At 49.3% G+C, this 21,346-nt stretch overlaps 1 protein-coding gene and 1 pseudogene across 1 annotated transcript; both read right to left on the bottom strand.

Moving 5' to 3' along the window:
- Window positions 1–495: 495 nt before the first annotated feature.
- Window positions 496–7,317, bottom strand: LOC105064271 (17S U2 SnRNP complex component HTATSF1 pseudogene; annotated as a pseudogene).
- Window positions 7,318–17,332: 10,015 nt separating this feature from the next.
- Window positions 17,333–20,963, bottom strand: RING1 (ring finger protein 1). Its single transcript, XM_074348472.1, has 7 exons — window positions 20,781–20,963; window positions 20,530–20,664; window positions 19,657–19,817; window positions 19,343–19,558; window positions 18,513–18,902; window positions 18,057–18,330; window positions 17,333–17,758 (listed from the first exon to the last, which is right to left on the bottom strand). Exons 2-7 carry the CDS (start codon window positions 20,605–20,607, stop codon window positions 17,657–17,659), a joined length of 1,221 nt encoding a protein of 406 aa, XP_074204573.1. The 5' UTR covers window positions 20,608–20,664; window positions 20,781–20,963; the 3' UTR covers window positions 17,333–17,656.
- Window positions 20,964–21,346: the final 383 nt, after the last annotated feature.

The raw sequence follows: 21,346 nt of genomic DNA, 5'->3' as shown, positions 1-21,346 counted from the left end.
AAAAGAGGTGGTGGCATTGGTTTTAGGGTTGGTTCTGTTTCATGAGTAACCCACCTGCTGGAGGAAAGTGGCCCCTGGTTAAAGTGGCAGGTGCATCAAGGGCTGGGAACATGGCTGTGCAGCCTCAGGCACTGTCCTAAAGGCTACCTTCGCTCCCTGATACCAGCTCTCCATGCCTCCTGCCTCCTCAAGCTTACCTTGGGATGGCCTCCTCTCCTTCAGTGTCAGCTCCCAGTTCCTCTAGTTGTGGTTGTCACAGCCCCTTGCTGGAGGGCTGTAGCATCTACACCACTGGGGCAGGAGTAGGCCAGGTTCCCAATATGACCATCTTACCCGTGTCTGTTATTAACTTGGTGCCTTCCTGCTGCCGCTGCCCTTATACCTCATTTGAACTCAGACTCTAGACTGGAGAGACGTGGGGGCGCCTATAAGTCCTAACGGGGAAGGCCTGGGCAGTCAGGGGAAAATGGTAATTTGGGGATGTTTACTACACCCCTATGGCCTAATCATTCCTTCCCAGCCTCCAGCGAATGGGGGAAGGAGAGCTGTTTCTTCTCGCTTAGGGCTTCTGGATGCAGGCCCAGCCTGCACGCGGAGGCCGGGAGAATAAAGATACAAAAGGGCGCCGCGTGTGGTCGGAGAGGCCAGCGCATCGCGAGGCGGGGCTGGAGCAGTTTTGGCCGGTGGGCTCTGCCGATTGGCTGCCACATGGGGAGGGCGTGACAGGGCCACTGTAGCCGCCTTCTCCCGCTCCCGCCTTTTTTTAGGTTCCGCCCCATCTCCGAGAGCAGCGTTCCGATTGGCTTTGGGAACCTTGTCTCCGTGCTTCAGCCCCGCGGCCAGTCTGAAGGGCGGGGGAGGGTGGTAAAGATGTTGGAGGTGGAGAGCGGCTCCTGATTGGCTCAGATGCCTCAGGGGCGGAACCAGGACAGTGTCCTTAACCGACCTCACCCCAGGTCACCGCCACGTTCCCCCGCCTCTTCATTCTTCATGGTTTCCCCTGCCTGACTGCCCTAGATATTGCCTGAGGCCTGCCCCTTAATAGGTAGTGGTGTGCGGGGGTTTGGGGAATCCGAACCTCACCCTGGGCACCGGCCCCAGGAATCCTCTGTCCCTCCACCTTCCTTTCCCTTTCCTCGCCCACATACCTTCTACCCTCACCCCTACCAGGGGGATCCCGATGTTCTCACATTTGACCTGATTAAGCACGAGGACAGAAGGACCCACCCAGGTTTTGGGACTTGGGACAAGGGAAACGTAGGCAGCTTTAACAGAGGCAGGTTCCCAGACAAGGAGTCTCTGGATATCCCATGAAGGAGATTGCCGAGACAGACGACTTCATCGAAAGTCAACTAATGCTCCGATGGGAGAAGGGCCGTGCAGGGAGGCATCTAGGTTTTCGAAGTTCTGAGCTTCCTTTTTATCCATCCACGAACCCAAATATTCACGGTCGACCGACAAGCATGGGTTTTGGCAGGCCTCAGTGAGGGGTATCGCTGGGATATAAGGAGTCTCGTATTCTGAAATCTGGAGGCACTGAAGTTATATCGAAGCACACAATTTTCAGGGACATTCCAACTGCCCCAGGAATCCAAAGGAGCCCTCTGACCCAAAAGTCTCAGGATGGCACGAAGAGACAGAATAGCGTGAAAGGGAGCCGCAATAATTATACTGACCTCCAGGGGGCAGCATCGACCAGGGGATGGAGTTCTCCGTCAGCTCAAACCATGACCAGTCTCTGATGCCTTGTTGGCTCAAGAAGGCAGTGAGGCTTCTCCCACGCCACCTTCACGCTGAAGCAACTGAGTGGCCTTCCCTTTAGTCTAAAAACATTCAGTCCTGTGGCTTAGATGGGTCCTTGTGATCCCCAGGCTGAAACTCATAACTTCTGGATAACATCACCTCTCAAATTTCTCCCTCACTGCTTTCCTTTGGTGAGACAGACACACTGGCTTTTCAGACCCAGAATCATCAAGGATCGCTCCCTAACACAGGACTGTGTCCATATTCACCTTCCTTTTGCTAATCTAAGACCCGGGTCTGTATCTGGTACAAAAGTCCCTATCCTTACCTAGTGTCATATAGAAAGGACTTGGAGGAGTCCTTATGGGTTGTAATGAGCCCTAACACTGTTAGGGGATCTCTGTCCTTTAGAAAAATATCATTTTTATTTCTACACTTCTGTACCCTCGGCTTTCCCGGAGTTATTTCTTAATTGGGCTCTCGGGGAAACATTTACTCGATGTTCAACAGCTTCTGCGTAAAACGGGTGCACCTCCCAGCAACAACTTCAGAGTTATTGAATGTGAACATGTATCCTGAGAACAAAAGAAGTAAGGGACTCCTCTTTTCTTCCCACCCTATCAATATGGACCCATCCACCCTCCATTTAAGAAGGATGGCTTTTCTGATTTTAGGAAATCAGGCAGTAGGAGAAGCAGGCAAATTGGCTGGTTTCCAACACAGATTTAGGGTAAAGATTCAAGGAAAGAAGGAGAAAGCAAGACTAAGACAACTCTGAGGGGAAGAAAAGAAATCAGCTCTCTCCATCCTGGGAAAAATGGCTACAGCAGTTCATGGTGCATCTGAGTTTATAGAGTTTTCAGATACAGTATTTACTAAACCAAGGCATATTTATTGATCCCCTTCTCAGTGTTCTGTGATAGGCACTGTGGATTCAGCAGAGAATCAATCAAGGTCCCTGATCTCATACTGCAGATCTTTCATCTCATTGAATTCACACACCTGCCCTCGGAGGAGATGTTCTTCCTGTTTCATATGCTTGAATAAAGTGATGAGCCCAACACTACACAGCTATTCAGTGGTTTGAAACTTCTATGTCCAAAATTCATCTCTTGTTCCATGACTTCAGGCTGAGTCATGGAGCTGAGGAAGCAGCTGTTTGTAGAGAAATAACAAATTTACTCTAAGAAGAGTTAATTATTGGAAGGATATTTACAGAATTGAGGGAAAAGCTGAATAGTCAGGATTTTGAAAGGACAGAACCAGGACAGTTCCAGGATTTAGGGAGAGTCAGAAGGCTGGGGACAGGCAGGACACGTTCTCACCTGACTTCCTTTCCACCCTGAGACATCACTGGCTCTAATGGGAGGATCTCAAAAGATCTGTGAGTCGGGGCATTTATAGCTCAGTGGTAGGCTGCATGTTTAGCATGCAGAAGGTCCTGGGTTCAATCCCCAGTACCTCCATTAAAAACAAACAAATAAATAAACAAACCTAATTACCTCCCCCCAAAAAGAAAAAAAATTTTAAAGGGATCTGTGAATGAGGATAGGGAAAAATTATACTTTATTTTCTCCAACCTCAAACTGAAATTTAGTATTTCTTCCAAGGCAGTAAGAGGCTGCATTTTCTGTAGAGAATTTTAAAATTGTACTAAAATCGACTTTTTATTTTTACCATGCACCAGCAATTCAGTAACACGCCTCCCCCTCGTACAACCCCCTCCCACTTCGCCTTGCTTGGTGTATCACTGCACACAGGAGTTAAACCATATTCAGTTCACATACACACGTAGCCTTTTGAGACCCCCCCACCCCCTTTCCACTCAACTCTCACTTTCTCTTGAGGTCTCCTCAACCTGATAGCCTGTAATCCCATCAATGACTTGATGGCTCCCAAACCACCTTCCATGGATGATTTGAATCCAATAATCAGCTTCCTCTGCATTCCTCAAGGACATAGAGTCCACACCAGCTTCGTGCCTATCAAAGAAAAAGAGCTTCCTACTTTGTCTGAATTTGGAACATTCTACTCAAGGGTCTTTGATTTCATTCAGCACCAAAGGGTCATCCACTAATAAGATAAAATATATTTTTGATGTGACGACTCACTCATGGTACCTTCCCCGTGGCCCATCTCTCCTTTCAGGTGTCCAGTCCAATTGTTTACTTTGCAGAAACAGCTTCTTCTCGTAGACTTTGTACTTATTATTCTTTTTTGAGGCACTGTATTCCTCCTTCAGCTGAAACTTTGCCACTTTGACCTCTAATTTCTAGCTCCTAATTTCATCTTCATCAAAAAGTTTTAATGCAAGATCTGAAGATCCCTCTTCAAATAACAACAAAGCCCATCTCCTTTAAGATTTCTTTATGTTTGTAAAACTTGACCTTAAATTCTTCTGAGGATCTCCCATAATAACACAGACTTTTGATGTGAGCTGTATAAATTCATCCACTGTAATGTCTGAAGGCAAACCGGACATATAATACCTTTGTATTTCTATCTTTGTCAACATGAAACCATCTTGTTTCTTCCTTTTATCTCCTCTCTCTTTGGGATCAGTGGGTTTGGTGTTTGTCTTTGCAGAAGTTTCTCTGTATCCCTAGTATTGACGTCTTGTACTTTTTCCATAAAGCTAGACACGCTATCATTAGAAAAGCCATAATTGGCTTGATAGCATAGCAATGAAACCTTCTGTGGTCTTGGGGAATCAAGCCTTCTCATCCAGATCCCATGCGTAGGCAGTGTCCCCAGGCTGCTGCCCAAAAGACTCCATTTTTCTATCGGGATCTTCTTGGGTGTCTCTATTCTTGGAGTCTCAATACATTCCTGCATTTGCAACTGCTCATCAAACTCCTCATTCCCATCCCAGGGGTTGCTACTCGGGTTTCCTATAGGGCAGGGTCCAGGTGAGCGAAGAGGCTGCTCTGCCCGGCTTGGGAGCCACCACCGAGTGTTCTGAGGCCACTGCCCAGACATTGTTCTAAACATGAACACACTAAGTCATTGAATCGTCACAGCAGCTTTGTGGGGTAGGTACTATTGTTATGTCCATTTTACAGAAGAGGAAATGGGGGCCTGGAGACCTGACCGAAGGTTGTGCTTGACAAGGTCTGCTCGTGAGGCCACATCCTTAACCATCACTTTCCATGGCTTCCCAGAGACTAACTGGATGAAATCCCGCCTGCCTCCCAGCCCTGTTTTTATCATTTAGAAGTGAAAATGTAAACTCCCTGGCCCTCCTGCTCTTCCGCGCCGCGCACTGTCCTCTCGGCGGCATTCTCGGTGCTTTCTGCCTCTGACCCCGCCCTCCACTGGCCCCTCCCCAACCTCCCCGCCTGCCTCTGATAAGCTTCAAATCTCCTCCTTCCCTTAATTTCTCCTTGGAGTGCTCCCTCCACCTCCTGACTTTAACCGAAATCTAATCCTCCCTTGAGTGTACTACCCCCTCTGCAGGCTTCTGAAATGAGAGCTGTTTATTTTCTTATAGGTGAGGGTGCTTTCCTTGCTCCACATTGCTGTCTGCAGACTCCTCCTCCTCCACCCCCAGTTTCTAGTTTAAAATAACCTTCTGCCTCGGAGGCTCAGCCATTGGGCTAAATTGCTGTCTTCCTTCCTCTTTGCTACTGTCTGCCACCTCCCAGGCCTCTCCACCTCACGCAGGGGGACGCTGGCACTCGGCGGACTGTCTGTCTCTTCCTATCTCACTGTCCGAGTAGATGACTCATTACCCACCTGGCTTCTCAACATCTTGGTGGCTTCATCCCCTGGACCTTCTCCACTCCAACTTGGAATAGTTCTCCAAGTCACATTCTCACTGTCACACCCTGGACCTCGTCATCTGAAGCAGCTCCTCTGCCAGAATCACACATTCAAGCAGCCTGCATCAGCCCCCGTCTCCTAACCTTCTGCCCATCACTCTCTACTCCTCTCACAATCATTTTTCAGTCTCCTGGGGCCTCCAGATCAATGATGTCTCCCTCCGATCCATCAGCCTCTCCTTACCCACTTCAGCTGCGTAGCTCTTCATTTCAACAACTCTCTTGACAATATCCCAGATTCCTTTGCGCCTCTATATTTTCATCCTTGGTACCTCTCAGGCTAAAATAAACCTCAACCCTAGGTTTGGTGGATGATCTGTTGCTTCAGGATCTTACTTTGAGAGCTAAAAAGTGTTGGGAGAAGCCGCCAGCTGGGAAGTGGTCACCCCTTCTCATTCATGGTCCCTAATGACCCAGCATTGCTTAGTGACCCAGCCACATCACGCTGGTCATTGGTTACTTTAAACTCACTAATCCTGGAACCCATGAGCTCCCTCTTTGCCTCTCACCTTACTCTCAGTTGATGATCTCACTCTTATGTTACAGAGAAAACTGAAGCCATTAGAGGTGAGCTCCCTCAACCACCTGTAACCAAATCCACACGGCACCTGTAACCATCTGTCCTTGTTCCTATTAGAACAGAGAGATGGTTCTCCAACTTTGGGCATGTTAAAACGTGTTTCCTTTTCAGCAGGGTGGGTGGGGGCCAGAATTTTTATTTGTAACTTGTTTCCAGGTGATGCTTGATGCTCTGGCTGGGGATCCCACTTTGAGAACCACCGGAGTAGAGACATTGCCCTCTTCCTGCCCAAAGCCAGTCTCTCTACCCATGACTACATCCCATCTCTTCGATTACCCCCTTTCCTCTCCTGAATCTTCAGCCTCTCTCTCTAAGTTAAACACAACAAACCAAACCCCTCCTCCACTTCATTTCCCCTCTGACTGCTCCCTGTACCTTTTTTTCTAATTGAAGTATAGTCAGTTTACATTGTTGTATCAATTGCTGGTGTACAGCATAATGTTTCAGTCATACATATACATACATGTATTCCTTTTCATATTCTTTTTCATTATAGGTTACTACAAGATGTTGAATATAGTTCCATGTACAATATAATATAAACTTGTTGTTTGTCTATTTTATATATAATAGGATCTGCTAATCTCAAACTCCCAATTTATCCCTTCCCACCGCTTTTTTCTTCTGGTAACCATCAGTTTGTTTTCTATGTCTGTGAGTCTGTTTCTGTTTTGTAAATAAGTTCATTTATGTCATTTCTCCTTGTATCTTTCAATGGCCTCATCCAGCCTCACTCTCACACACAGCACATGTACCTTGATTGGATCCTGATTTGAAAAGACACATAAATGACATTTTGGGGTTAATTGGGGGGAAATTTGAGTATATTCTGCATATCAGATGGTATTAGGGACTGACTGTTATTTCCTTAGCTGGAATCATCTTTATTTTGAGGTGATATGTGCTGAAGTGTTAAAGTGTGAAGCATCATGACTTCCTAAATTTTCACATGGTTCAAGAACTATATATAAACATGTAAAGATTGTATGTATGTATAAATGATAATGATTGTTAAGTCAAGTGGTGGATGGACAAGAGATAATTGTACTATAGTTTCAACTTGTCTGTATGTTTGAAACTTTTCATAAAGTTTCATTGGAGGAAAGTTCTCTCTCTAATCCCTCACTCCCACTCACTGCTCAGCCCCTCCAGGTTGGTGTATGCCTCTCCCATGCCACGCAACTCCTTTTGCTATGACCCTCCTGTCATTAAATCCACTTTTTAGCTTTTCCCCTGCTTGGTCAACACTGTTGGCCAATTCTTTTTTGAAACATTGTCTTTCTTTGGCTTCCAGGACTGAGCACTCTCCTGGTTTTCCTTCTCCCCCTTTGGCTGCTCCTTGCTTCTTTGTTGGCTCATCCTGCTGGGTCATGAGTCCTGGACTCTCCTCTTCTCATGCTACACTTCCCCTCCAGGAAATTCACCCCACCTGCCCCATGGCTTCGTTGCTATCAGCTGATCACTTCCCTCTGATCTCCAGAGTTGTGTATCTGACTGCCTACCTGGATGTCTCGAAGATACCACAAGCTTAGCATATTGGAAAGTGAATATGTGAAAATGTATATGAATAGGACCACAAATAGTGCCATTCTTAGATCTGGACCACAGGAGCCCTGCTCTGGTCAGTAGACATTGGGGGACCTCACCTATCATATACAACATTTATTAAACAACACCTGGGCACCTCTGTCACTTGGGATCTGGCCCTAAGCTCTGGCACAGCACAACCTGAAACCCTGACATCTGCTCTCATAATTAACACTTCAGGCCCCAGGGAAATGCTTCTGCAATCTCTTGCCTGGTATCCTGGAAACAAAAAATGACTACAATCAAATCCTTTGAAAGTTTGAGGTTGTGCCTCTGTCAGATTCTGAGGCACACACTATTTTGGAACGTAGGGAGAATTTAAGTATTTGAAATACTTAGGTAAGAGAAAATACAACTTAACTAATTTGTCAAATACCTTTCAAATAGCACGATAAATTATCATTTCCCAGCAGTGTTGAGTGTCTGCTTTTCTCGCTTCTCCTTGTGATCTAGGAGTGTGCTGTGCTGCATTCACAAGAGCTGCAAGTGATAGTTGAGGAACATTTTGCAAAATCGAATGATTCTTATTACTGTTAAATTTGTATGCATGTAGATCTAGACATAACTTTTGTGAAGCATGATATTGATCACATCGGTAAGTGGGTGAACACTGAATACTAGGTTATGACGAGTTGATTTCTATAAAACTATTTTCTGAGGGGGAGGTAATTAGGTTTCTTCATTGATTTCCGCTTGAAGGAGGTATGGGGATTAAACCCGGGACCTTTTGGGTGCTGAGCAGGCACTCTACCATTTGAGCTATACCCTTTGCCCTATAAAACTATTTAATAAAGATTTTTAACTAAGTAAAAAAAAGCTTTATTTAAATTAGTTTTATTTAAAAATTAATAATTTATATAGCTAATTTTGAATATTTGAGGAGAAAATGATAAATATATAACTGATTAAGTTTTTTACATTTACATATTTTGGCGAAAATACATTTAAATTTTGTAAACTTTGGCTACAATTATATTTTATTTTAAAATCCTAGATCACTGAAAATGAGTACACATTGAATCACAACAGAAATAGAAACTATATATATGGAAACAAAAAAAATAGCTGAAAATAAAAAAGAAATAGAATATATTCAAGGGAGCAATCTACTTAAATTTTTTAAAACTGGGAAAAGACTATGGAGGCTAGATATAGAAAAAGAAATGGTGGCCACATATACCTTCATTGTTTTGACCAGTAACCAAATCAGTAAACAATGTGAAATCGCATGGATTTTATCTGACCTGTTTAAGTTGTAGATTTGATACAATAATTTCCTGCCTCGTTTCCAGCAAATCTACAACCTGAACAGGCAGATTAAATCCCTGCAACTTCATATTCTTGATTTGTACTCTTGCTCTGGGCCCCTCAAACATCAGGGTTCTCCCTTCCCCTTGGGAAGGGTCCCCCACCACCAACCCAGCCACCAGGAGCAGCCAACAGCCTCAGGTAAGATATCAACCAACTGCTAGCATCAGCTGCCAGACATGCGGGTGAACAAGCCTTCAGATGATTTCAACTCCCAGTCCCTGAATCACTTCCAACTCAGTCCCCTTACACCATGGAGCAGAGACAGTGGTCCTGGCAGCGTCCTCCCCAAATTCCTAATCCCCAGAATCCATGGAATTTAATACATGGTTATTGCTATTGTAAGTCACTCAGGTTTGGGTGGTTTGTTATACAGCGATGGAAAACTAATCCACCTCCTCAATTCACTGCTGTCAGCTCTGCCCCTCCCACCCTCCGACTGAAGCTACGCTCACTAAGGTAACCCTAAATGGATCTTTCTGCCAAATAGAATGGACATTTTCCATCTTCATTTTGTTTTTCTTCTCTGGAGCATTTGACCCTGTTGCCTACCCTTTTTCCTCTGTTCTTTTCAAAGTTCTTCTCTCTGTTGATTTTTCTCTTTCTCTCTCTCTCTCCCCCTCTCATTTCTCCTCCCACCTCTCTGATCTTTCTCAGGCTCTTTCCATGACTTGGCCAAACTCCCTTTTCTCCTCATCTGCACACTTTACTTGGGCACTCTCATACCCATGGCTTCAACTACCATTGCTGTGTTGGTGACTCATCAATGTAGATTTCTAGCCCAGACTTCTCTCTTGACCTCCACAACTGTCTCTTGAATCTCTCCATCTGAATCTCCCTAGTTGCTTACAAATTAATGTTTCAATTTAAACTTATTAAGCAAGCACTGAATTCCCAATCATTGAATTCATTTTCTTCTCCCACATCTGTTCCATTGTCCTTGGTTTCAATTAGTGGAATCACCAATCATCCAGTTGCCCAAGCCAGAAACCTGGAAGGCCCCCAGGTCACACTCTTGCTCTTTGCGCTCTGCCCCCCACCCTGAGTTCTAATAACCTGAGTCCTAGCGATTTTACTTTCCAGCTCATTTCTGAATCCCTCCAACCCTGCTGCTTCTTTCTGTCTTCCTACCTCTGGCCTTTTCTGCAGCCCTGGCACCATATGCCCACTAGCTTCACAGAGCTGAATCACAAGCGCTCCCTGGAGTTTTCAGCTTTCAGCCATCGCTCAGGACCCCTGTTCCTTTTTAAAAAGTTTTTTTAGGGTGAGTAGTTAGGTTTGTTTGTTTGCTTGTTTGTTTATTTTTAGAGGAGGTACTGGGGATTGAACCCAGGATCTCCTGCATGCTAAATATGCGTGCTACCACTTGAGCTATACCCTCCCCCAACAAGTGGCATGTTTTTAAAACTAAACCTTCTGTTTGTCTATTGCTGTGGTACAGGCATATTGATGTTTAAATATTCATTTTGCCCTCATAAAGGGGTGTATTAGTTCTAATTGTAGGTTCTCATAATTGTTTTGTAAATAATGATGGCTTTATTTCTTCTTTTTCTTATTGTGATACTTCAGACCTCACAGCACAAGTTGAACAGAAACAGTAAAAACTAGTATCCTTGGATTTAACATTGGAAGCTATTTTCTATTCATAGTTAGCTGGGTTTGTTTTTAAAATCACGAATTAGTGTTAAACGTTATTCAGTGCATTCTCTATACCTACTGGAACAATCATATTTTTTCTTTTTAATATTGCAAATATCATTGTGGTAAATATCATTAATAAAATTTAAAATTTTATTTTATTTTAGATTTATTTTAAAAATCTAAGGATGGAATTAGACCATCCTAATGTTCCTGGAATAAACCCTGCTTTGTCACACATGCACACATGCATATATACACACACTTGCACAAACTCCACTGGATTCATTTTGCTAATATTTCATTTAGAGTTTTTAGTCTTTTTGGTGTGATTGGTCCTCTTTCCATTGCCTTGGACAGTTTCTATAAATAAACAGTTCCTTAAGTGTGTATTATAACAGAATAATACACCTATAAAACCATTTGTGTAGAGCATGTGTGTGTGTGTGTGAGCACACGTGTGCACATTTAAAATTTCTCTTTCAATTTATCAGAATTTATAGATCTGTCAGGTTTTCTATTTTTTCTTGAGTCAGCTTTGGCTGCCTTTCGTCTAATTTCCTCGCCTCTTCAGGACCAAGATCTCATCTGTCCCTGGATGGCTGATAAAACAGCCCTTAGTTAAAAGAACCCATCCCTTCCAGCCCCCTCCTAGTAACCACAGCCACAGTCAGCTTACCCTCTGGCTTTCAGTTTCCTCTCTGTTTCTAGCACTGGGGATTTCACTTTCCTTTTGAGAACAGAGTCATATGTTTACTTTTTCCCCCCCATATTTTATCCAGTGTTTTAGGTGCTTTTAGATTTTCTAATTCCTCTATCTTGCTTAATTCTAAAGTTGTCCTCATTTTTATAGATAAGAAAGCTGGGGTTCAGAGTGTTTTAACAGCCTGCTGAAGGTCACACTGATAATACTTTTCCCAGTTACTGAACATAGATATTCTGGTTCTGAATCCTGCACTGTTGCCACATGATTCCTTGCCGCCTACCAAAGTCAACGAGGCAAAACCAGGAAGGGGCATTAAAAAGTCAAAAAAGGGGAGGGTAGAGCTCAGTGGTAAAGTGTGTGCTTAGCGCGCTGGAGGTCTTAGGTTCAAACTCAGTACTTCCATTTAAAAGATAAATAAATAAAGCTAGTTACGCCCCTCCAAAAAAACCAAACCAAAAAGAAAAAAGAAAAAGAAAGAAAGTCAAAGGAGAAGGTGGAGGAGGCCAGAATGAAGGCACAACTGTGGAGGTGGACAATGCCAGGAAATATGGTGGGAGGAATGGTGTAGGAAATGATACATGGCACTCCTGGGCTGTGGCTGCTGGAGGGACAATCATGGCCTCAATTCATCCTAAGATCCTAAAATAAGTACCCTCTTGTCCCAGATCCTGGCGCATATGCATCAATTCAACCAGTATGTAAATGCAATATTTACAGTGTTCAGGCCCAGGTCCAAAGCAAGAGTTTGCATCTGCTGTCATGGCCTCTGCCATCAGGGAGCTTACATTCTATGGGGAGCCAGACATCAAATAATCCCCAATGGACGTAGACCTGCGACCCTGCCAAGTGCCTCCAAGGAAAAGGGCACCTTGGTGTGGGCGCTCAGAAGAGGGGAATTTGACGTGAAAGGAAGGTCTGGGTACCTTCCCTCAGGATGTGGTAAAGATCTGAAGAACGAAGATGAGCTAACTTAAAAGAGAAATGGGAGAAGGATCCTTTCAGGAGGAGGGCCCAGCCAACACAAAGGCTCTCTGCAGTGGGGGAAGCAGCGGTGGCAGAAGTGGAGCACTGGGAAAGTGATGAGGGGGAGAGAGGGGTGGGGGGTGAGGCTGGAGAGGCCGTTGGGGCCACACCCTACAGGGCCTTAGAAACCAGGTTAAGGACTTGGGTCTCTAACCTAAGGTCAGTGGGAAAACACTGAATGTGTTTCAGCAGGGTAACTGAAACAATCAGGTTTACATTTCAAAAGGATTCTCTGACTCAGGTGTGCTGCTTGAGTTAGAGAAGGCCTTTCCCAACCTTGGCAGCTACCGCAGTGATTCAAAGAGCTGGACTGTCCAGGTGGGGGCTGGACCAGTGAGGTGGAGGAATGGAGAAGACTGGACAGACCTGGGAGATATTATAGTGGATACACTTGATAGGACTAGACACTAGATTCAATTATGAGGTACTCACCATGAACTCCCAAAATCAAATCCTTCAAAGGCAGGCACCAAATCACAAACCTGATTGTGATACCCAGGTCCTAGAACAGTTCCTCACACGTGGTAGACTCAATACATATTTCCTGAAAGGGTGAAGCTGACCAGGCCTCCCATGTGATACTTTCATCTCTAAGGTTCTTTAATTCCTTCCTGCAGGTGGCAATGATCAGCCTCTCTGATACATCATAGAGAGAAATCTGCCAAGTTCTCAAGAGTATGCTTTGGGGGAAGTTAATTCAAGAACTAAGGTCTGCCTTATCCTTTAACATGAACAGTAGCAATAAATTTACTGCAGGAGTTGCTCAAGGGAGTAACTCCCCCAGCAGAACCTTCTACAAAAATGAAAGATGACAGTGCCCTCCTCAGGGCCAGGCTGGGCCCAAGGGTGCCAATCTGGAGGGGATGCTCCATAGGCCTCCCTGCTGACTCTTGTTCAAAACCAGTTTCCCAGCACATGAAGAAGACATTAAGCAAGCAATCTCGTAGAAGAAGGGCAAATGCTAGGAAGTGCTTGTAGCGGCAACTCAGGACCTTGACAGCACTGGGGAAGATGTAAACGGAAGAAACGAGTCCCCCTGCGGATGTTTGTTCCTAGAACATTTCTAGGTTTTTCTGAGGTTTTTGTTTGTTTATTTGTTTGTTTTTTGTCTATCTTCTCCTGCACAGCACAGCCCTGTTCTACTTTCTCCACATCCAGAATCTTCCACTTTCTCCTCCAACCTCCCCTGGCTTCTTCCTCTGGTCTCTATCTCCTCCATTTCCCTGCCTTCTACTTGGATACATGCCTCTGCCTGTTTCCATCTTTCAGTAAGAGGTCCCAGTGCCGCTGGAAAGAGCAGCCTCCTTCTGGGCTCTATTCTTAGAGTGAAGTGCAGTGAAGGTCATAGAAAACCCTGAGTCAGGGCCAGAAGTGGGCACAGGAAGATGGCCTCATATGATGGGGTGCTGGGTATACCTTTAGCACTGGATTCGGGAAGTGCCCAGCAGCCTCTGGGCAAAGTGATGGGGTTGGGTGGGATCAGTGTGCGACTAGGATTTGATGGTGGGGATTGTCACAGAGATCTCTGGGGATTCAGTTATTGTTTTAAAATAATCCTTTGACGAAAATCCCAGGGAATCGGATCCATCCGTGATGGCGGCAGGTCCCAGACAGCCTGGTTAGACTTCTCAGATGGAGGACAGGAGATTGGAAGTAGAAATTCCTTTCTGAGAAACAGGAAAAGCTCTTTTCCTTGGGAATTAGATTTTGGATCAGGAGTGAGATGGGCCTGCTATTCCAGCTTTGAGTAGGTCCAGGTGAGACGCTCTGATCATCCAACGTGGTTGCGCTGAAAGCTGCTCTGGCTGGGTGGGTTGGGGGGGGGAGCTGTGCTCCATTATGCCCCCCACAGAAGAGGAGGGAGTCTCCAACTTCTTGTGGAGGGAGTCTGTGACCAGGGCTGCCCCTTTGCCTTCCTGGAGTGTTGGGTTGGGGAGGGCACTGCCACAGGGGCCTTGACTTGGCCTCAGTCCCCCTCCCTCCTCGCTGTGTTCATCCCTGTCCTCCCCAGTGAGTGTAGACTGGCTGTCAAGGCAGATGGGTGCTCGGAGCGAAGCCACGGCCACAGAGGCAACAGCAATAGGGCCTGTCACCTGTGTGGGAGTGCAGGACAGAGTCAGGTGGGCCCTTCGCTGAAGCACTTCCTACCTTGCGGGCAGGAAAAGGGCAACTCATTCAAGTGGACTGGGCTGTGCTGGGAAGAGGAAGCTCCACATTCCATGTAGGACAAAGGTTTTGTGGTGGGGGCTGGGGCCACTGGTAGGGGAGGTGAGGAAGTGTCAGTGTGACAGCCGAGGGGTCAAGGGTGCCACAGTAGATGGGGAGCTGGAGGTCTGTTCTGCCTTGTCCTCCTCCTCCTCTTCCTTTGCTCCCAGCCTGTGGGGGGAGGGGGAAGAAGGTGAGCACAGCCAGGAGGGGGGTAGGCAGAGAGACTGAGGTGGAGGGGCAGGCCCCTCCCCCACTGAAAGAGTGACCCCCTCCCTTTCCGCCTCACGTCCCAGCCCCTTATCCCCGCGGTGGGGACGCCCAGGGCACAACTTTCCTGTGAGCAGTTTGCCAGGGTTTTGAGGGCTGCCAGGCAACATGAGGGCCCTCAGAGATAGTCCTCACCTGGGCAGGGGTCTCCTCAGGCTTCTGTGGCCCTGGGCTCCAGGGCTCAGCTTCTGCCCACATAACCTGCTGTGGTTTGGGGACTGAGAAGCCTGAGGGAGATAAAATGAGGGGGAGAGTAAGAGCGAGAGAGGCTCCCCTCCTTTCCTCCAGCCGCCTCAAACCCCGCCTCCAACTTCTTCCCCTCCCCCCTGAGGCTACCAGTGATGCCCTGGACCCCGAGACCTGGCACCCCTCCTGCAGGGGACACGTGCCCTTCACCCTCTAAGGATCAGGGCATCTACTGCAGTGGTTCTGGGCCTCTGTGCACGGAGGGCTTGTTACAATACAACTGCTGGCCTCACCTCCAGTTTCTCATGCACAGTGGCTTGGTTTGTAAGTGGTAGGGCAAAGATCTGGACCCCAACCTTTCCCCACCTTGCTCCTTTGGGTTCTTCTACTTATATCTTGCCCCTCAACAAAACAGTCACATTCCCTATTGTCTACTTTGTGTCTCTTGCTCTGCCAGACCCATATATGTAGGCTTAACTGACAGAGGCTGAAGGACTTGGGGAACTAACCCAGGGGAGCTCCACCCTACCCCAGCACCTCCTTCTGCCTGCATTGCTCGGAAGGAGAACGCCTGGTCTGGTCGAGTAGTTTTTTTCTTTGTTGTGTGTAGGAGAGACTTACCTAGGGCAACAGTTCTGTATGTCACTTACATGGTATCACCTAAATAAACAGGCATGTCTGCGAAGTTGACCGTCGCGAGGGCAGAGGTGGGCAACAGGGCACTCGCAGCAGAGAGGGACCGGATTAGTGTGATAAGTGGAGCGGTCGGGACGGTGGGTTGGAGGTGTCAAGTGGGGACTAGAGAGGGACCGCGGGGCCCTAGGAGGGGAGAGACAGGGGACCAGGGACCGCAGGAGGTTCCAGAGTGAAGCAAGAGGGCGGGGCGGGGCGGGGCGGGGACTGGCAGAAGAGGCTGATGGGTCAGGTAGCGCTGGCGAGAACGTGGAGAGTGAGGGGGTGACGCTTCCGCAGCCCCTAGAACTAGAAGAGAAGCCAGGTTCACTCAATTCTCTTCGGCTTCCACCTTGGTGTCTCCCCCGAATCCTCCCCAGCTGTTTCTCTCCCTTGAAACTCCAGAAGCAACGCCCACCTTCCTCCCACCCTCACATCTTGGGAGCGTCACCCCTCTGGATACCTAGGGTTGGAGGGAAGGGGAGCCAGGATCGGGGCTGGGGAGGCGGGGCTAAACAGGTGGTCCTTCAAGGGTGAAGTGGGTGTTGTCTATTTTTGCAGGGCAGGAGGTCTGGGGGTGAATGCATGTGACCGGGTCTGCAGAGCTTGCAGGGGCGGGAGGGTGCTCCCTGCGTCCACAGTACCGAGAATACTAGGCGCGAGGGAAAACAAACGAGAAATGCCAGGCGTGGCCTGGGGTGCCCCCGGGCCGGAGGCTGACTCCTCGGCCAGGAGGGCAGAGACGCAATGATTGAGTCGCAGGGATTTGGGGCGCTTCGAGGTGGGGGGGCACGAAAGGCAACGGAAACAGGAAGTGAGGGGCTGAAGGAGGGGGGCGCGGGAGCGAGCGCCAGTCCCTCTCGGAGAGACGATTCCTCCCCGACCCCCGCCCTGCTCGGGACGCGGCTCGCAGTCAGGGGCCCCAGACCCCCAGGCCGGCCTGCGGAACTCGAGGCCGGGAGGCAGCGGTGGGTTTACTGGACGCCCCCAGCCTTCTGCACTCAGCCACTGCTGGGACAAGCACAGAACTACAAGTCCCGGGCGGCCCTCCCTCCACTGGACCCCGCGGCTCGGCGGCACCGGCTCGAGCACTCCTGGGAACTGTAGTTCCCGGTCCTGCCCGCCTTCTTCGGGAGGTTTCCCAGGGGGGACCGAGATGTTGCCAAGCTCTCCCACCTTACCACCTCTTTTCTTAACCTGTTTTAGAAACCAGCTTCTCACAAGGATGAGGAATTAATCCCCTTTCAAGCATCACAGGCCTGTCACGTCTACAAGCACGTCTCAGTCATCTCTTGCTTTCCCTGAGATTTCAGCCGAGGCTATTCACGTTATAGGGGACAAGTTCGGGATTTGCCTTCACAATTCTCCGCTTTCATCCTGTCTCATTCAGCTTCAAAGATGTTCCTTCTTATTTTCGAACGTATTTGATTTGGAGGTTCAGGAAAATGGGATTTACACACCATGAATAACCTTTGACATTTCTCCTCCATTTCCAAGGCTAATTCTACACGATTTCTATGGTTCCTTCCCGGATCTTTCTTTTTCTCCCTCTCATTCTAGTACACCCCTGATAAAAAGACACAGAACCGCAGGTTTCAAAGAGGAAAAAAAGCAAATTTGTTGTTGTTGGTCGGAGGACATGAAAAGGAGGGTTCTTCACTTCACCCTCCCCAACATCTGGTGTAGATGGGAGGTTGGGGGCAATAGAAAAGGCAGTAGATGGGGGCGCACACCCCACTCTGTACAATATAGAAGAATCTGATATAGATACTTTGTATAAAAGCCACTTGTCCTCATTTGTGTCCTCTTGCTGGCTGGCTGGGCTGGGGGGGCACTGGGGGACAAAAAAGCTGGGGTCATGGGCCAGGACACAGGGACACCCCATAGTCCCCATCCTCTGGCTGTCCCCTTGTGGGGTCACTTTGGATCCTTGGTGGGGGCATAGCAGAGCTCCAGTGGTCGGGACACCTTCCAGAACTTCTCATTCACCAGCTCCAGGGTCAGTGAGCCATTCAATGTCTACAGAGGAAATGGAAGACAGAGAGGGGGAAGAGAAATGTAAGTTGGAAAAGATGGTAAAGGACATGAATGAGAGGCAAAATGTGACGAAGGGAGGAGGAAAGAAAAAGGAATGATAAATGGGGCAAAGCAGGACGTGGATGATGGGGAAGAAGAAAGGACAGAGAAGGGAGATGAGAGATACACAGGGCGAAGAGTGTAGGTCAGTCAGGAGGTCTAGGAGGTCAGGATGCGGTTCTGTTGCCCAAGGCCACCCTCCCTCCTCTCGCCTCTCACAAGCTGCACTCAGGGGTCTCACCGTGAAAGCTCCGCCCCCAGGGGCGATGTAGATGGTGTACTGCTTTTCGCTGACCCCCTCCAGACTGGGCAAGGCAGGCTCCTCAGGGCCGTCACCTCCTCCGGCACCCCCACCCTCCCCACCACCCCCATCAGGTCCTCCAGCATCACAGGCGCCCGCTCCAGGCCCTCCTGGCTCCCCAGCCTCTTGCTGCTGCCTCCGTTCCAGGGCAATGCGCAGGGCCAGGTACTTTGAGAGATGGTCCACTGTGGCATTCCCAGTTGTCTTCACATACCTGGAGTGGCAAAGAGGGCAGGTTTAGGGCACAAGAAGCCGCAAATGGAGAAGGGAAGTAGGGCATTTCCAAAAGGGCCTCTCAGTGAGGTTTTCTTTCTGGGTTTGGGCAAAGGCGACTTCTGATGTAAGATTATGGGATCTCTAGCTTCTCAGTGGTCTGGGGAAAGACAGGGCTCTCACCTAGTCTGGCAGTATTCTCCTTTCTCCACAAGCAGAGGGTGGGGCCGGAACACGAGCTCAATTTCTCCACCTGGCTCCGGGGGACTGGGGGCCCCGGGAGGGCTTGGGGGGCCCAGGGTTCCCCCTCCCAGTGTCCCTCCCCGGTCACCAGAGTCTTCAGAACCAGCGCCCCCACCCACCCCACCAGTTCCTCCTCCCCCTGTCCCTACACTGCTCCCCCCTGCACCCCCTCCACGGGGTCGCTTGGGAGCCGGGCCTGGGGCGGAGTCAGGGGCGGAGTCTGAGCTCACGTCCTCTCCATCCCCTTCTCCCTCCCCAGGCTCTCCTTCCCCTCCACTCATCGTTGTGGTCTGATCTGACCCAGGCATCGGCCGTCTCACACGCTGGGCCCTATGGAAGCAAGTGGTTGAGGTTAGAAAGCACCAAGGATAAGGGGTTTAGACTTAGGCCCAACTCCAGACCTACTAAAGCAGAACTGGCATTTTTAACAAGACCCCCCCCCCCCATCATATGGATACATGTTAAAGGCTGAGTGATGGTAGCCTAAGAAGTCATTTAATTTCCAGCAATGTGAACCCGGAGCTTATGCTCAAAAATCACTCTACTGTTCAGAAAGTTAGGTCAGCTATTTTCTTAAGAATAGAAGTACCAGTTGCTAACTAAGAAGGTACAATTTACATCTATGATTTCCAGGCCTAACAATCAGACTGTGGTCAACACTTAAGATGCTAAGGCTTAGAAGCTGGTGGGGAGCAAAGACAGCACCAGGAGTCTGATCCACAGATCTGTTCCACCAGCCCTGCTGCCACCTTTCTTCTGGCCCCCCGAACCTGTGCATGGCCTGCATGCGCAGCCCCTCCTCAATGCTGGAGCTCAGAGCCTGCTGGTTATGCAAGCGGCTGAGGCGGATGAGCACCCGGTCTTGGTGGGCCTCATATTCCTCCCGGCTGGGATAGATCTTAGAGATCAGGGCATCAAAGTTGGGGTCTGGCCGCAGAGACCGCTTGGATACAAGCTTCTTTCGGCAGGTAGGGCACTCCTTGTTCCTGGGGTGGGAGAGAGAAAGCCCTGAGCAGTCACCAGGGAGGGCATTGAGGGCCCAACTCTGTACCCTTCCCCATCTCAAACATGTCCCTCCTGTTACCCGCTCCGTAGGGCCGTGACAATGCAGTCAGAGCAGAATCGGTGGAGGCACTCCTTGGTTGTCATCGTATTCTTCAGCATGTCCAGGCAGATGGGGCACATGAGTTCTGAATGCAGTGACCGGGGGGAAACTGCAATCTCTGTGCCATCCATGATGGCTTCCTGGAGGCATCGATGAGTGGAAAGGTGGTGGTGGGTTAGTGAGGAAGGGGTTTTAGAAACAAGCGGTCCATGAATTGGACTTTTGAGAAATACAGTAAGATGACAGAATCTGGGTACCCCATGTTGGCCGCTTGAGGAAGGTGGTAATTCTAAGAGTAGGACCTTTGAAATAGGAGGATCTGAGGTTTGGTGATAGGTCTGGGGATGGGCATGGCACAGATTTGTGATCTGGGGAAGACTCAGTCAACACAGTTTCTTAACAGTGTGATCCTGGCACTACCTGTTTCAGAATCCTCTAGGGTACATGTTAAAAATGCAGATTCTGGGGCCCCACCCCATTACTGTATCAGAATGTTAGTGGGAGCGGGGGGGGGGGGGGAGGTAGGAAGCTCCATTTTTAATAAACTCCCAAGGTGAGTCTTAAATGCACGGACCAATGACACTGAACTGAGGAACAGAAAAGATAATTTCTGTCGGTTTGCTATCTTATAAATGAAGCTTCTAATTACTTGCACTACGTCCGCCTCTGTTTTGAGGATTAAATGGGATAAATGTGAAAGTGCTTTGAAATGTTAAGGTGATTCAAAGGTAGGGCCAGGGAATGTGAAATCGGGCAGGGTCAGAATAGGGCAAAAAAGGGAAAAGAGGCTGTGAGATAGGGCTCTGTAGATAGAGGGGTTTGGGGAGTGGGAGTAAGTTGTGAAGGGGTCACCTGCGGGGTCCGGTGGAGCTCATACAGACTCAGTTCCCACGTTTTGCTGGCATTCTGGGCATTCGCCGGCGTCGTCATGGTGACCGGGCACAGACCCCCACCAGGGCTCCACCGCGGAGGAGGAGAAGGAGTAGGCTGGGGAGTGGGGGAAGGGGAGGGAGGGTGTTAGGTGGGCCGCCCCTCGCGCAGACCCCGCCCTCTCGAGGCTCCCCTCCCTCCTCCCGACACCCCACCCCGGCGCGGCCCCTCACCGGGTTCCAGCCGTCCGCGCTCCCGCTGCCACAGCGCCTTTCACGGGGCCCGGGCTCCCCGGCCGAGTTCGCTTGATCCGCAGCCGCTGCTCAAACAGCAGCTCCCGCCGCCGCCGCCGCCGCCGCCATGGCCCGGGCGCTAGGGCCCTACGTCACTTCCGCCTGCCCCTCCACTCCACTCCACCCACCGCCAGCCGAGACGTCACCCGCCACTCGCGGCGCGGGTGGGACGCGACGTGGATGCCCGATTGACCCCGCCCTCGGGACGCGCCCGCCCCCCGTGAGGAGCCGGCGTACCCGGAGTAGCGCGCCACGTGGGGGCCGCAGTCGCCGTCCCCTGGTCAGCAATGTCGCGCGGCCAACCTTAGCCACCGTTCCCTTCCCAAGGCCCCCACCCGGGGCCTCCGCTCCAGAGGGCGGGGCCTGGGATAGCTCGGACCCCAGGAGGGGACGGAGGGAATTGGAAAAGGGGCCACCTCCCCCACTCCGCGTCCCCTGGCGGCTCTGGGGAACGGCTCCCCTCCTCCCCACGCAGAACTTCATAACCCCAGCCCGGGATTCCGGGT

This window comes from Camelus bactrianus, chromosome 20 (assembly GCF_048773025.1).
Source record: "Camelus bactrianus isolate YW-2024 breed Bactrian camel chromosome 20, ASM4877302v1, whole genome shotgun sequence".
NCBI classification, from domain to species: Eukaryota; Metazoa; Chordata; class Mammalia; order Artiodactyla; family Camelidae; genus Camelus; species Camelus bactrianus.
The sequence above is the reverse complement of the archived record's forward strand: the minus strand, read 5'-3'. Positions and strand labels throughout refer to the sequence as shown.